Source organism: Pecten maximus, chromosome 13 (assembly GCF_902652985.1).
Source record: "Pecten maximus chromosome 13, xPecMax1.1, whole genome shotgun sequence".
Taxonomy (NCBI): Eukaryota; Metazoa; Mollusca; class Bivalvia; order Pectinida; family Pectinidae; genus Pecten; species Pecten maximus.
In genome coordinates, this window is record NC_047027.1 from 39,264,450 (window position 1) to 39,282,393 (window position 17,944).

At 38.4% G+C, this 17,944-nt stretch overlaps 1 protein-coding gene across 1 annotated transcript; it reads left to right on the top strand.

Annotated features, from left to right (window-relative positions):
• Positions 1-762: 762 nt before the first annotated feature.
• Positions 763-17,944, top strand: LOC117340177. Its single transcript, XM_033901938.1, has 6 exons — positions 763-1,808; positions 2,592-2,684; positions 4,154-4,303; positions 4,912-5,026; positions 7,511-7,634; positions 17,566-17,944. The coding sequence occupies exons 1-6, from the start codon at positions 1,418-1,420 to the stop codon at positions 17,659-17,661; spliced, it is 969 nt and encodes a 322-aa protein (XP_033757829.1). The 5' UTR covers positions 763-1,417; the 3' UTR covers positions 17,662-17,944.

Consider the following 17,944-nt stretch of genomic DNA (forward strand, 5'->3'; position numbering starts at 1 on the left):
TGTCTGACCTAGTCACCTTTATATATAACCTTTGTGTCTGATCTAGTCACCTTTATATATAACCTTTGTGTCTGACCTAGTCACCTTTATCGTTAACCTTTGTGTCTGACCTAGTCACCTTTATATATAACCTTTTTGTCTGACCTAGTCACCTTTATCGTTAACCTTGGTGTCTGACCTAGTCACCTTTATAGTTACCCTTGGTGTCTGACCTAGTCACCTTTATATATAACCTTGGTGTCTGACCTAGTCACCTTTATCGTTAACCTTGGTGTCTGACCTAGTCACCTTTATATATAACCTTGGTGTCTGACCTAGTCACCTTTATATATAACCTTGGTGTCTGACCTAGTCACCTTTATTGTTAACCTTGGTGTCTGATCTAGTCACCTTTATCGTTAACCTTGGTGTCTGACCTAGTCACCTTTATTGTTAACCTTGGTGTCTGACCTAGTCACCTTTATATATAACCTTGGTGTCTGACCTAGTCACCTTTATATATAACCTTGGTGTCTGACCTAGTCACCTTTATCGTTAACCTTTGTGTCTGACCTAGTCACCTTTATATATAACTTTGGTGTCTGACCTAGTCACCTTTATATATAACCTTGGTGTCTGACCTAGTCACCTTTATAGTTAACCTTTGTGTCTGACCTAGTCACCTGTATCGTTAACCTTGGTGTCTGACCTAGTCACCTTTATAGATAATCTTGGTGTCTGACCTAGTCACCTTTATATATAACCTTGGTGTCTGACCTAGTCACCTTTATAGTTACCCTTGGTGTCTGACCTAGTCACCTTTATATATAACCTTGGTGTCTGACCTAGTCACCTTTATCGTTAACCTTGGTGTCTGACCTAGTCACCTTTATCGTTAACCTTGGTGTCTGACCTAGTCACCTTTATCGTTAACCTTGGTGTCTGACCTAGTCACCTTTATATATAACCTTGGTGTCTGACCTAGTCACCTTTATCTTTAACCTTGGTGTCTGACCTAGTCACCTTTATAGTTAACCTTGGTGTCTGACCTAGTCATCTTTATATATAACCTTGGTGTCTGACCTAGTCATCTTTATCATTTACCTTGGTGTCTGACCTAGTCACCTTTATATATAACCTTGGTGTCTGACCTAGTCACCTTTATATATAACCTTGGTGTCTGACCTAGTCACCTTTATCGTTAACCTTGGTGTCTGACCTAGTCACCTTTATATATAACCTTGGTGTCTGACCTAGTCACCTCTATAGTTAACCTTGGTGTCTGACCTAGTCACCTTTATCGTTAACCTTGGTGTCTGACCTAGTCACCTTTGCCCGGTCGCTGCTCTATATAGATTACATGTATGTAAACTATATTGATAAGATTCTTAGACTGTTACCTGTTGATGTTGCCACGTCACTAAACGAGTTGAAATAAATGTATCTTAGATACATTTTTGCGGCATGTTTGACGGCCTGCCTAGTCCAGACTCGCATGCCGTGTAACGACAGCGCATGCGTCCTCCCTGCGTGTCGTTGTTTCTCAGATCGGAGCATTCCCGGATACATCTCTCCGTTTTTAACTCCTCAGATCGTGACAATAACGTTGGAGAAGAGTCTCACTTCTGATTTGAAGCCTCTTTACGATTCGCTGCTAAATTTCCGTAATCCAAACAACTGTAGTATACGAGTGTCCTTCTATATCGACGACACAGGAACAGACTATAATATTGTGTCTAACTATGCCAGTCAGGGACACGAGATCGGGATACAGTCACGGAACGGGACTTCTCCACGTAATTCTACTGACTGGATCGACATGATAAAGTGTAAGTTTTCTGGAGACATTTACAGTTATATGTACCGGATATAGCGTTTTGTGCAAAGGGGAACAACCCTGGGTTGTCATCTTTTACACGTAGACTCTCCGTAATTAACTCCATTCCTACAATAACGATGTGAGTGGACATTAGTCTATATTAAACCCCTATCTGCTATAATTATTTTGGTAAATCGTGTTACCGTATCGCGACATTAGATAATACGATGACAGAAATATGCCACCATTACCGACTACGTACACCATAGATAATGGTTTAAGCTTGAGGTATTTCTTACTAGGCGATTATCGTTAGTTTGAAGCCCGGTCATGGATGAGTTTGAAAATGTCTTCTTTTGTCTTTTGTGCTACGATATGTATATATAGAGGATATCTAACAGTGTCTTCAGTAATACCAAATATATTTCAACGAAAAACCTACCCCGTATGCTAACTAGGCCCACAGCGAAAGTTTGCAAACGTTTACCGCTGTTCCCCCTGTCCAGGTGCTGACATATATGTCGGGCTTTCTGATTGGTCAATTATTTTGGTATTTTCTAATCTTTAATTTGATTGGTCAAATCAGCAAAAGTGATATTTTTCACTAGTGAAATATCACTTTTACAGAATGAATAATTTTTGATATTTCACTGGTAAAAATGTAATAAATATATATATATGCATGTGTGTGTGTATATAAATGTTACTCATACTTCTTTCTAATGCTTCAAAATGAACCATTTTCTTTTAAAACGTCATCACTGATCTTTTTCTTTTTTTATTAATTTGACAGACATGAAGAAAAGACTGAATACCATTGGAATTCCGCACGTGACAGGTGTACGAGCCCCTCTCCTTTCTTTCGGTGGGACAGACGAGTACATAGGTACGGCCAACACTCCTGTTTATTTAACTACAGTTATGTGATCGCACAACGTTCTACGCTGTGCGATGTGCGCACGCACGGTGTGCGGTCTGTGCGATGCGGATCGTGCAGGCAAATATGCGCACGATGGGCGATCGGAACGGTACATGTGCGATATGTATCGTGGTCGATATAAAATGAGGAACGCATCATCTTATTATGTAAACGTGTGGAACGATTGTAAAAGATATACAACGATTAACATTTTACGAGGCAGCTTATTACCATAGTTTTGGTGAAATAACTGCAATAATTATTGTGAATGAAACTAAACACCGATGTATAGTTAAATAAGTTGTCTAAATGATTATTAAAGAACTTTATATAATTTGCTCGGACGTCGTCGAGGACACCACTAGGCCTTGGCGAGTCGAAGAAATGTGTATTCAGCGAGATTATATACAGGCTACTTAATACATGTAGAACTAATCACAAATAAAAAACAACTTGTTATGAATAGAAACATTTCTGCTGTGTTTAAAAAAACATAATATATGTAATTTATGTATTAAGTAAGATAAATAATCGTAGTGATGTCCGTCTACCATTCTGGTACATGTACATGTAGATGTATCACCAGGCCGTCGAAAACATCACGAATACTTGCGAGACAAAATGACGGTACTTAAACGGCAAAAATTAACAGGTCATGCTTGTACATGTTCCATGAATGAAAACAATTGTTATGCAGCACGTATATATAAAAGCGACCATCTTATATCATAATTTTATTTTTTTCGTATATCTTTTCGTATAACTAGTTATTCCGTAATATATATATAACCCTATCGTTAGCTGTGCGGTTTGTATCGCACATCGCACATTTGTGCGCACGATGTGCGCGCGATGTCTGCACGGTGTGCGCACGATGTTTTTGGAACGTTGTGCGATCACACAACTATTTATGAGAAATCACCCTTCAATAGGTATGAAATCTAGGTAAGGTTAAATCGACTTTTGAATAGGAACCAAAATGGTGACAGACACACCACCAGACAAATGATAACTACTGATAACTTTACCCATTGTTTAATCTCTAACCCCCACAGGCATACAGTCAAATGATAACTTCTGATATGTTTACCCGGTTGTTTAATCTCTAACCTCTTCACAGGTATACAGTCAAATGATAACTTCTGATAACTTTACCCATTGTTTAATCTCTAACCTCTTCACAGGTATACAGTCAAATGATAACTTCTGATAACTTTACCCATTGTTTAATCTCTAACCTCTTCACAGGTATACAGTCAAATGATAACTTCTGATAACTTTACCCATTGTTTAATCTCTAACCTCTTCACATGTATACAGTCAAATGATAACTTCTGATAACTTTACCCATTGTTTAATCTCTAACCCCCACAGGTATACAGTCAAATGATAACTTCTGATAACTTTACCCATTGTTTAATCTCTAACCCCCACAGGTATACAGTCAAATGATATGATTTACGACTCAAGCTGTGTGACGTCAGAATTCGTGACCCCTGGAACATTAAAATGGCCATTCACGTATGACTATGACTACGGGTTATTAAAATGCAACATTGGAGAGAGAGTCGACAAGGCATTTCCAGGTAGGCGAAGTGACATTCCAGTACAATCATGTTTCAAATCATTAATCAAATAACCACAAAATAATCCAAAGAATAATTTTCCATTAATTTGTAATTTTAATAATAATTACCCAAAAGAACCCGTAAAGATAGTGGATATACAAGCCTACACAAATATGCCTCATAAGAGGATTTACATACCATTGGTCACATTGCTACCATCCTGTCCAAAATGCCAGGAGTAATCGGTAAGCGCATACCATTGGAATATTTATAACGACTGAAACTTTGCAGCACCTTCCTAACTAAAAATGTCTGTGTTGGGTCAACATAACTTAAAACCTTACATCTATATGCAACTGCTGACACGTATGACCGAGCAAACCGCAAAGCCCCGAAGTGATCAATATGACACAGCATTTACTGCATTTGACGCCACAGGTGGCCAAACTAGCCGCAGGCCATATTCCACCCGGAAGGCCTCAAGTTTCTGTATACAAGTAACTTATATCTTCTTAGTGCTTACTGACAAGGAACTGTAATTCTCAATATTCAATATATTAATTATACTTTAGGACAAAACAAATCTTCCATTGTTCTTTTAACGTGTATGGAGGATTTTGTTTCAGGTCTGTGGCAGGTGATGCTGCCGTCCTACAGGTATCAGGGTACCGACTGTGATGTACCGGACGGTTGTATGAACGTCAAAACAGAGACTCAAGCATTTGACATTCTTAACGAGGCGTAAGTATTAGGTGGGGGAATAAAAAAAAGCCCATTTGGTAGTGAAAGTAGAAGAGGGATAGAGGAACGGTTGACCTAGCCGCAGTCGGAAGTAAAAGTAGAAGATCAAAGTTAACTGTAATTGAGTTATCTGCCCTTTGAACTGATAAATCACGTTCGCTGATGCATTTTGACCGACCTTTCACGTCAGCTTGTCGATTTCTGCGATAAGCTGACTTTGTATATCTTATTACTCATCATTATAATTAGTTGTGTTTATTTTGAGTTTAACGACTCTATTGACACTTACATCAGGATTAGCGACACCTCGTAAAACATCATTAATAGTCAGCGCATTGAACAGATTCAACAATGCAAAGCGGGCATTCGGGCATGGGGGTAGCCCATTCAAATACTATATTAAGAAACTTTGAACGAATCAACCGGTTATTACTCTTGTCATGACATCATGGAAACTCAAATCTACTCGACCAATCAAATTTCAGATAGTTATATCTAAAAATAAGTCCGTAATTTCCCCGGTTTGCTTTGTTGAACGGCAACCGGTGTTAGGTGAAAATCACAGACAAAGAAAAGTTCCGATCAAACAATTTTATTATCATAACATATTTTACACATAACAACCGTTACTTTACGTCGATAATCCTTACAGGATAAAACCCAGCAGTCCAACTTGTCCTTCTATTAGTATTTCTGGTAGCAATATTGTACCTTGTATTCGGTGGATTTGAAAGGTCCCTGTGAAAAAAGGGTAATGGTATAAGCCATATATTCAATGATTTCATACAGAAAGTTGTTACATAAATTATAGCTGGATAAAATGCCATGTGTATATAAAAAAAATTTCATACCTTACCTTTATTTTCAATATTCTCAATTGCTTTACATTCAGCAGTCCAATAAGCTTGTCAAAAGACCCCCCCCCCCCCCCCCCCCCCTACTATACTTACTATAGTAACATTATAACAGGAAACACAATTGCCTAGGCACCGGTTTTCTTTAGCCGACAGTATTCTAATCAATAATTACAATTAGCATGAGATATTTCCAATCAGCGACATATATTTTATAAACTGTGTAAATTGACATCAAAACTTACTTACGAATATGACGAAAGAGCATTTCCATCAGGAGAAATTATCTTTCTCGGTCGCATCTCCGCGTTACCCGCCATTGCCTTGATGGGATGTGCCTTTTCCAATCAAGGGAGATAACTCTATTTTACAGTCAACTTTGATCTGATGGTTGGTCAGGCCTGAGTCGAAAGTGAAAGTAGGAGAGGTATAGGGGAACGGTTGAATAATTGGTCGTGTCTCAGTCAATGAAAGTGAAAGTGGGATAGGGGAACGGTTGGTTAGTCCTCAGTCGAAAGTGAAAGTGGGATTGGGGAACGGTTGGTTAGTCCTCAGTCGAAAGTGAAAGTGGGATTGGGGAACGGTTGGTTAGTCCCCAGTCGAAAGTGAAAGTGGGATTGGGGAACGGTTGGTTAGTCCTCAGTCGAAAGTGAAAGTGGGATTGGGGAACGGTTGGTTAGTCCTCAGTCGAAAGTGAAAGTGGGATTGGGGAACGGTTGGTTAGTCCTCAGTCGAAAGTGAAAGTGGGATTGGGGAACGGTTGGCCAGGCCTCAGTCGAAAGTGAAAGTGGGATTGGGGAACGGTTGGTTAGTCCTCAGTCGAAAGTGAAAGTGGGATTGGGGAACGGTTGGTTAGTCCTCAGTCGAAAGTGAAAGTGGGATTGGGGAACGGTTGGTTAGTCCTCAGTCGAAAGTGAAAGTGGGATTGGGGAAAGGTTGGCCAGGCCTCAGTCGAAAGTGAAAGTAGTAGCGGGATAGCGGAACGGTTGAATAATTGGTCGTGTCTCAGTCAATGAAAGTAGAAGCGAGATAGGGGAACGGTTGGTCGGGCCTTAGTCGAGAGTGAAACTAGAAGGGGGATGAAGACGAGTTCATAAAGTGACCGTCGATGTGGGAAGAGTACAACACTGGGAGTGGGTCCACTGGGATGGGGTACGTAGTACGAAGCTGGTCAGGTACTTTTCCACTTTGGAACGAGGCTGGTCAGGCGCTTCAAGGATAGGGAACAATGCTGTTCAGCTGCTAATACACTGGGAAGAGGAACGATGCTGACCAGGCGCTTATCCACTGAAATGTCCAATGGAATGGGGCATGATGCTGGTCAAACGTTTGTCCATTTAGATGTTCTCTGGGAGGAGTTGTGAGGCTGATCTGGCGCTTGTTCACAGGGATTGGAAACGAGTGTCCCGAGAAGAGCAGTATGTTTAACAAATTACTGCTGTGTATACAAGTGAATGACGTGGAGGGTGGTAGGCGGGGAGGGCGTGTGATAACGGGTTGACGAGGCGTGTGATATCTACTGTGGTTTATCAGAAGGGTTACAATATATGCAGAGATATATTAGTACTATAACACATGTTTTAAGACAAATCTATCAAATACCGATATATACTGTAACGTTTATTGATAGGTTCTTAGACCATTACCTTGGAGACAGAGCACCGTATACTGTAGTTATCTCCCCTGCATGGATGACGACTGACTACAAGAGGGCGGGCCTGTTGCAATTCCTCACCAATATCACCAAACACACCGTAAGTTATCTAGCCTGAGCAAAGGCTACCGACACAATCTTTCATGCGCGAGATAATCTTACACACGTGATAATCTGACATACGTGATAATCTTACACACGTGATAATCTTACATACACGTGATAATCTTACATACACGTGGTAATCTTATATACACGTGGTAATCTTACACACGTGATAATCTTACACACGTGATAATCTTACATACACGTGATAATCTTACATACACGTGATAAGCTTACATACACGTGGTAATCTTACATTCACGTGATAATCTTACATACACGTGATAATCTTACACACGTGATAATCTAACATACACGTGATAATCTTACATACACGTGATAATCTTACATACACGTGGTAATCTTACATACACGTGATAATCTTACACACGTGGTAATCTTACACACGTGATAATCTTACATACACGTGATAATCTTACATACACGTGATAATCTTACACATGTGATAATCTTACATACATGTGATAATCTTACACATGTGATAATCTTACATACACGTGATAATCTTACATAAACGTGGTAATCGTACACACGTGATAATCTTACACACATGATAATCTTACATACACGTGATAATCTTGCATACACGTGGTAATCTTACATACACGTGATAATCTTACATACACGTGATAATCTTACATACACGTGATAATCTTACATACACGTGATAATCTTACACACGTGATAATCTTACACACACGTGATAATCTTACACACGTGATAATCTTACATACACGTGATAATCTTACACACGTGATAATCTTACATACGTGATAATCTTACATTCACGTGATAATCTTACATACACGTGATAATCTTACACACGTGATAATCTTACATACACGTGATAATCTTACATACACTTGATAATCTTACACACGAGATAATCTTACATACACGAGATAATCTTACATACACGTGATAATCTTACATACACGTGGTAATCTTACACACGTGGTAATCTTACACATGTGATAATCTTACATACACGTGATAATCTTACATACACGTGGTAATCTTACACACGTGATAATCTTACATACACGTGATAATCTTACATACACGTGATAATCTTACACACGTGATACTCTTACATACACGTGATAATCTTACACACGTGATAATCTTACATACGTGATAATCTTACATACACGTGATAATCTTACATACACGTGATAATCTTACATACACGTAATGTTACATACACGTGATAATCTTACATACACGTGATAATCTTACACACGTGATAATCTTACATACACGTGATAATCTTACATACACTTGATAATCTTACACACGAGATAATCTTACATACACGAGATAATCTTACATACACGTGATAATCTTACATACACGTGGTAATCTTACACACGTGGTAATCTTACACATGTGATAATCTTACATACACGTGATAATCTTACATACACGTGATAATCTTACATACACGTGATAATCTTACACACGTGATAATCTTACATACACGTGATAATCTTACACATGTGATAATCTTACATACGTGATAATCTTACATACACGTGATAATCTTACATACACGTGATAATCTTACATACACGTGATAATCTTACATACACGTGATAATATTACATACACGTGATAATCTTACATACACATAATGTTACATACAGGTGATAATCTTACATACACGTGATAATCTTACATACACGTGATAATCTTACATACACGTGATAATCTTACATACACGTGATAATCTTACACACGTGATAATCTTACATACACGTGATAATCTTACACACGTGATAATCTTACATACGTGATAATCTTACATACACGTGATAATCTTACATACACGTGATAATCTTACATACACGTGATAATATTACATACACGTGATAATGTTACATACACATAATGTTACATACACGTGATAATCTTACATACACGTGATAATCTTACATACACGTGATAATCTTACATACACGTGATAATGATACATACACGTAATAATCTTACACACGTGGTAATCTTACACACGTGATAATCTTACATACACGAGATAATCCAAATACATGTTACATATTCCAGTGATTGAAGGGAGACAATCTTTACAGAAATGTTTAACTCCTGCAACCTTTAATATAAACAGACTTATCTGGAATATTCTCGAAGAGAGATCTGTCATGATATTTTGTTTACACGTATTTATTGACAAATGGTTGTTTACAAGAAATGTGTTAGAGAATTCTAAATAAAGAGATGGTTGGAGAATGTACTTTGAAAATTTGACAATATACGATGTAGTACAGATACCACGAGAGACAAATTGTTATTAGGAACTGGTTTACAATCGTCAAGGAGAGCTATATTAACTATGTTGGATCATTATGTACTATGTACCCATGTGAGAAGTAACGGTATTCAGACTAGAGACAGTAGTCGTGATAATAATATTAAAGGTATAAAAATAAAATGGAATGATGGACATGCAAAAAATGTTTTCTGAACAGGGTAAAAAAGCACTTTTTGCAGTAGCTAATGTCTGTCAGAAAAACTTTTTAAATATAGAAACACAGCTTCATGTATCTGATACCTATGTTGCTAGCATTTTAAACTACGGTAATGAAGTGTGGCGATTTCATAACGCACCAAGGATAGAAAAACTACATTTAGATTTTTTTAAGAGATTACTAGGAGTTAAAAAATGCACGGCAAATTGTATGATATATCAGGAACTAGGGAGATATCCGATGACCATTATAAGGAAATTGAGGATCTTTAAGTATTGGTATAAATTAAGAAATTCAAATAACTGTATTTTAAACGCTTGTTACCAAGGAATTCTTGAGAAAGGAAGTGAATGGTCTGACAGTATACGAGATGAATTATATAGAATGGGGTTAGGGTATATATGGCAAAGTGACAACGGCGTTGGCAACCATTTTAAAAATTATTAAACGTAGAATGTATAATATGTTCCAACAAGATTGCAACGACAAGATAGTTACATACACAAAATGTTCTTTATACGAACACATTAATGAGGGTTTTAGTTTACAGAAATATTTAACGAAACCTATAGGTAGTCATAATCTGAAACAAATATCGAAAATCCGTATGTCGTCACATAAGCTGAATATTGAGGTAGGTCGTTACAACAATACTGAACGATGCCGTAGAATATGTACATCATGTAATAGCGGGGATATTGAAGATGAGTATCACTTTATAATAATATGTGAATGTTATAAACATATAAGAAACAAGCTTATAAATACATATTATTCTCTAAAGCCTAGTATGTTCAAATTTATTCAATTATTGAAAACAGATAACAAAAAAGATTTGTCAAATTTAGCAAAGTGTCTCAGATTAAGTAACAAAAAGCGAATAGTTAATTAATGCTATGCAACAGCGATAGACAAATATGACATGTGGGTCATAGATTAATGTGAGATTGGTTAATATGATGTGAGAATAATAGTTTGATGAGTAGATGAATGGAATGGGAAAAATTACATAATGTAATGTGAGAATGATAGATAAAGGTAATGTGAATAATAAATCGCTGTAATGTGAGAATGATAGAATGTTAGATAAATGTTTTGAGAACATTGTATCATTATGTATATACTGTGAGAATGATAAATAAATGTATATACAAATAAATCCCTAGAGTAACATTTGAATGTGATGTGAGAATAATAGATGCAATGTGATATATATAATAGATGTAATTGTAGGTTATTGTAATGTGAGAGGTCTCTCTACACTATATATGATGTGAGTGTTGTGTCTGTATATAGTTTGTGTCGTTTTTGTTTGCACTTTATATATATATGCACTGTACTGATGAACCAAATGGTTTAAAGTAATAAAGAACATGAACATGAACGTTAATTGCCTGAAACTGTAGGATTTATAAACATTCTTAATTCTTAAGAAACGGATAGGAAAGATTACTTAAGGACAGCTGTTATCAGATAAGTAATTAACTGTATTGATTTAATACACATTCTTTTGCACCAATTAATTGTAATTGTGAATTATCTCTGTAACCGGCTTAGTTTTGTATACATCATTTAAAATTTGTTTTGAACTTAGCTGCTGGGTTTCATCTTTCTGTTATTATCTCGTAACATAAATTGGTGGCTAGTCCGGGATACGTTTTGTTTAATCAAAATTAAAGATTTGAAATATTAGCATACAGTTTATTTGTCAAATATATTCATACTTTGAAACCAACAGCTTAATAAGTATGGCTGCACGTACAAATGTAGACGAGTTTGTAGGAGTGCCTTCCCTGGATATTCTTTTGAAAGTTAGAAAGAGTGATTTATTGTTATTAGGAAATGCAAATTAAACAAATGAAAATGAAACAATTAGAATTGGAAATGAGACAGAAAAAGATAGAAAAAGAACGAGCATTAAGAGAAAAAGAAACAGAAAACGAACGTAGAGAGAAAGAAATTGAGAGTGATAGACAATAAGAATCAGTAAAAAGAAGTTGACAAAGATTTCATGCATTTTGAGAAAATTACAAATAGTATTAAATGACCTGAGGGTAAACTAACGATGTTACTACAAAGTGTTTTGATAGGTGATGAAAGAAATATTTATTCTTCTTTGTCAGTGGAAAAAACTGCAGACTATCAGTATCAGGTAAATAAAACTATTCTAAAAGCTTATGAGCTCGTGCCGGATGCTTATCGCCAGAAATTCCGAAATTCAAAAAAGAAAGAAGAACAGACTCGTGTAGAATGTTGTCGAGAGAAAGAAAATTTGTTCAATAGGTGGTATGATTCCAAAGAAATTTACAATGATTTTGACAAACTAAGGCAATTATTGTTAATAGAGGAATTCAAACGTTGTTTACTTGGAAATATCGGAACTCATTTAGATGAGATGTCGAATCACTGAGTGATGCGGCTGTAATGGCCGACAGTTACGATCTCACTCAAAAAGGTTTATTTATGACAACCAGTTCTCAAGAGAAAAACAGTGCCACAGGTACTGGTACTACTCAGCCAGTTCTCAAGGGAAAGCGAGTTCCTGTGGTAATCAGCCTAGGAACCCAGCCTTTAGTGACACTTCAAGTAATAAACCTAAACTGGGTGATTAGGCTAGGTCTGATCCCAAGCCAGGTCAAAGGGCAGGTGCGTGTCTCCTTTTGGTCATCTTTGTAATTACTACAAAAAGGTAGGACATGTTATGTCTGAGTGTTATCTCCTCCAGCGTGAGGAGCAAAGACACACTCAGTTCCTTTTATGTTAGTCAAGTCAAAGCCTAGTCAGAAACTTAATGATATCATGGAAGAGTCTAAACTGTCTATTGGGGTTAAGAGCTCAGAGTCTGATGGTGTATTGGAGAAGTACTCTCTATTGAGGTTAAGAGCTCAGAGTCTGATGGTGTATTGGAGTAGTACTCTCTATTGAGGTTAAGAGCTCAGAGTCTGATGGTGTATTGGAGAAGTACTCTCTATTGAGGTTAAGAGCTCAGAGTCTGATGGTGTATTGGAGTAGTACTCTCTGTTGAGGTTAAGAGCTCACAGTCTGATGTGTATTGGAGAAGTACTCTCTATTGAGGTTAAGAGCTCAGAGTCTGATGGTGTATTGGAGTAGTACTCTCTATTGAGGTTAAGAGCTCAGAGTCTGATGGTGTATTGGAGTAATAATCTTTATTGAGGTTTAGAGCTCAGAGTCTGATGGTGTATTGGAGTAGTACTCTCTATTGAGGTTAAGAGCTCAGAGTCTGATGGTGTATTGGAGTAGTACTCTCTATTGAGGTTAAGAGCTCACAGTCTGATGGTGTATTGGAGTAGCACTCTCTATTGAGGTTAAGAGCTCAGAGTCTGATGGTGTATTGGAGTAATAATCTCTATTGAGGTTTAGAGCTCAGAGTCTGATGGTGTATTGGAGTAGTACTCTCTATTGAGGTTAAGAGCTCAGAGTCTGATGGTGTATTGGAGAAGTAATCTCTATTGAGAGCTCAGAGTCTGATGGTGTATTGGAGTAATACACTCTATTGAGGTTTAGAGCTCAGAGTCTGATGGTGTATTGGAGTAGTACTCTCTATTGAGGCTAAGAGCTCAGAGTCTGATGGTGTATTGGAGTAGTACTCTCTATTGAGGTTAAGAGCTCAGAGTCTGAGCGTGTATTGGAGTAGTACTCGCTATTGAGGTTAAAAGCTCAGAGTCTGATGGTGTAATTGAAAAGTACTCTCTATAGGGGTTAAGAGCTCAGAGTCTGATGGTGTATTGGAGTAGTACTCTCTATTGAGGTTAAGAGCTCACAGTCTGATGGTGTATTGGAGAAGTACTCTCTATTGAGAGCTCAGAGTCTGATGGTGTATTGGAGTAGTACTCTCTATTGAGAGCTCAGAGTCTGATGGTGTATTGGAGTAGTACTCTATATAGGGGTTAAGAGCTCAGAGTCTGATGGTGTATTGGAGTAGTACTCTCTATTGAGAGCTCAGAGTCTGATGGTGTATTGGAGTAGTACTCGCTATTGAGGTTAAAAGCTCAGAGTCTGATGGTGTAATTGAAAAGTACTCTCTATAGGGGTTAAGAGCTCAGAGTCTGATGGTGTATTGGAGTAGTACTCTCTATTGAGGTTAAGAGCTCACAGTCTGATGGTGTATTGGAGAAGTACTCTCTATTGAGAGCTCAGAGTCTGATGGTGTATTGGAGTAGTACTCTCTATTGAGAGCTCAGAGTCTGATGGTGTATTGGAGTAGTACTCTATATAGGGGTTAAGAGCTCAGAGTCTGATGGTGTATTGGAGTAGTACTCTCTATTGAGAGCTCAGAGTCTGATGGTGTATTGGAGAAGTACTCTATTGAGGTTAAAAACTCAGAGTCTGATGGTGTATTGGAGAAGTACTCTATTGAGGTTAAGAGCTCAGAGTCTGATGGTGTATTGGAGTAGTACTCTCTATTGAGGTTAAGAGCTCAGAGTCTGATGGTGTATTGGAGTAGTACTCTCTATTGAGGTTAAGAGCTCAGAGTCTGATGGTGTATTGAAGTAGTACTCTCTATTGAGGTTAAGAGCTCAGAGTCTGATGGTGTATTGGAGTAGTACTCTCTATTGAGGTTTAGAGCTCACAGTCTGATGGTGTATTGGAGTAGTACTCTCTATTGCGAGCTCAGAGTCTGATGGTGTATTGGAGAAGTACTCTCTATTGAGGTTAAGAGCTCAGAGTCTGATGGTGTATTGGAGTAATAATCTCTATTGAGGCTAAGAGCTCAGAGTCTGATGGTGTATTGGAGTAGTACTCTCTATTGAGGTTAAGAGCTCACAGTCTGATGGTGTATTGGAGTAGTACTCTCTATTGAGGTTAAGAGCTCAGAGTCTGATGGTGTATTCGAGTAGTACTCTCTATTGAGAGCTCAGAGTCTGATGGTGTATTGGAGAAGTACTCTCTATTGAGGTTAAGAGCTCAGAGTCTGATGGTGTATTGGAGTAGTACTCTCTATTGAGAGCTCAGATTCTGATGGTGTATTGGAAAAGTACTCTATTGAGGTTAAGAGCTCAGAGTCTGATGGTGTATTGGAGAAGTACTCTCTATTGAGAGCTCAGAGTCTGATGGTGTATTGGAGAAGTACTCTATTGAGGTTAAGAGCTCAGAGTCTGATGGTGTATTGGAGAAGTACTCTCTATTGAGAGCTCAGAGTCTGATGGTGTATTGGAGTAGTACTCTCTATTGAGGTTAAGAGCTCACAGTCTGATGGTGTATTGGAGTAGTACTCTCTATTGAGGTTAAGAGCTCACAGTCTGATGGTGTATTGGAGAAGTACTCTCTATTGAGAGATCAGAGTCTGATGGTGTATTGGAGAAGTACTCTATTGAGGTTAAGAGCTCACAGTCTGATGATGTATTGGAGAAGTACTCTCTATTGAGGTTAAGAGCTCAGAGTCTGATGGTGTATTGGAGAAGTACTCTCTATTGAGGTTAAGAGCTCACAGTCTGATGGTGTATTGGAGAAGTACTCTCTATTGAGGTTAAGAGCTCACAGTCTGATGGTGTATTGGAGTAGTACTCTCTATTGAGGTTTAGAGCTCACAGTCTGATGATGTATTGGAGAAGTACTCTCTATTGAGGTTAAGAGCTCACAGTTTGATGGTGTATTGGAGTAGCACTCTCTATTGAGGTTAAGAGCTCAGAGTCTGATGGTGTATTGGAGTAGTACTCTCTGTTGAGGTTAAGAGCTCAGAGTCTGATGGTGTATTGGAGTAGTACTCTCTATAGGGGTTAAGAGCTCAGAGTCTGATGGTGTATTGGAGTAGCACTCTCTATTGAGGTTAAGAGCTCAGAGTCTGATGGTGTATTGGAGAAGTACTCTCTATTGAGGTTAAGAGCTCAGAGTCTGATGGTGTATTGGAGTAGTACTCTCTATTGAGGTTAAGAGCTCAGAGTCTGATGGTGTATTGGAGTAGTACTCTCTATTGAGGTTAAGAGCTCAGAGTCTGATGGTGTATTGGAGAAGTACTCTCTATTGAGAGCTCAGAGTCTGATGGTGTATTGGAGAAGCACTCTCTATTGAGGTTAAGAGCTCAGAGTCTGATGGTGTATTGGAGTAGTACTCTCTATTGAGGTTAAGAGCTCACAGTCTGATGGTGTATTGGAGAAGTACTCTATTGAGGTTAAGAGCTCAGAGTCTGATGGTGTATTGGAGTAGTACTCTCTATTGAGGTTAAGAGCTCACAGTCTGATGGTGTATTGGAGTAGTACTCTCTATTGAGGTTAAGAGCTCAGAGTCTGATGGTGTATTGGAGAAGTACTCTCTGTTGAGGTTAAGAGCTCACAGTCTGATGGTGTATTGGAGAAGTACTATATTGAGGTTAAGAGCTCAGAGTCTGGTGGTGTATTGGAGTAGCATTCTCCTTTCATTTCTGAAGATTTTGTTTCACTTGTCGGTGATAATACCAACTTGACACCTGTGAAGATTTTACGTGATACTGGAGCTTCTCAGTCTTTGATATTTGGTGCCTTTGTCTGCGAAGACTCCCTGTGGTGTTAGTGTTTTACTTCATGGTGTAGAGTTAGGTTTTGTTAATGTGCCTCTCCATTGTGTTTATCTTTAGTCAGACTTTCAGGGCCTGTAACTGATGGTTTTAGACCGGAACTTCCTAAAGAGGGCGTGTCGCTCATTTTAGGCAATGACTTGGCAAGAGAGAATGTTAGGGTATATCCCTTAGTGTCCAGTACTCCTGATAAGACAGGAAGTGTTGAGGCTATTGAACAGGAATTCCTCGTATATTCAAATGTGATCTTCTGAGTAATCCTGTAGACTTTGATGTAGATAGGGGTGTTCTTGGCAAGGGCACTTCTATAGTGGATATGAAGGGTACATCATCCATAGGTCAGGTGTGTTGATGCACAAATGGCTTCCTCCTGATGTGTCTCCTAAGGTCATCAATCAAATAGTTGTCCCACCGAGGTATAGGAAAGACATACCGAGTTTGTCTTTACCTTTAGCATGGCATTTAGGTGTGACATATAACAGGATATTAGATCATTTCTTTTGGCCTAAGTTGAAACATGATGTGGCTGAGTTTTATAGGTAATTCCATACATGTCATGTGGTAGGGAAACCTAATCAGAAAATCTCTGTTGCACCTTAACATCCCAGCTTTTGAGGAACCTTTTAGTAGGATCGTTATAAACTATAGACTGTGTAGGTCATGATGTGATCTTATTGTTTTGAGAGCAAGAGAGATGGAGACGACGGTATACACATGTTGTTTGGTGTAGGAGAGTCTGTACAGGAATGTCAGAAATTGTTATCGTTATTGCCCTGAGCAGTAAGCTGTTTAAGATTATCTCGTGTATAAGATTAATAAAACAAAATGGTCGACAGTTTTTTTTTCAAAATGAGTTGTAACAATGCTCGTATAGAAGTAATCTATTATGTAATATCTCTCCTGTACAGGACGTGTGGCTAGTTTCCCAGGAACAGGCTTTACGGTGGGTCCAGCATCCTACAACATTAGACAATATCATGAAGTTTGAGCCCTGGAAGTGTTGATCGGGCCAGCTGGAGTAGGCCACAGGACTCTTCACAGTGAGCCCTGGAAGTGTTGATCGGGCCAGCTGGGGTAGGCCACAGGACTCTTCACAGTGAGCCCTGGAAGTGTTGATCGGGCCAGCTGGAGTAGGCCACAGGACTCTTCACAGTGAGCACTGCTGTACTGTAACTTATAGGGAAACCCGTCCGATTACTGATAGTAACGGTCTGTTAAAGTAACTCATTCCTTGGCGTTCAAAAAATAATATAAAAACGAAGAAATATTAAATCGTTTCGTATTGAC

Excerpts from the sequence above, each read along its gene's own strand:
- LOC117340177 (XM_033901938.1), top strand. The coding sequence starts at position 1,418 with ATGTATCTTAGATACATTTTTGCGGCATGTTTGACGGCCTGCCTAGTC. Across the intron at positions 2,685-4,153 it reads TGGGACAGACGAGTACATAG|GTATACAGTCAAATGATATG; the intron begins GTACGGCCAACA and ends TAACCCCCACAG. Across the intron at positions 7,635-17,565 it reads CCAATATCACCAAACACACC|GACGTGTGGCTAGTTTCCCA; the intron begins GTAAGTTATCTA and ends TCTCCTGTACAG.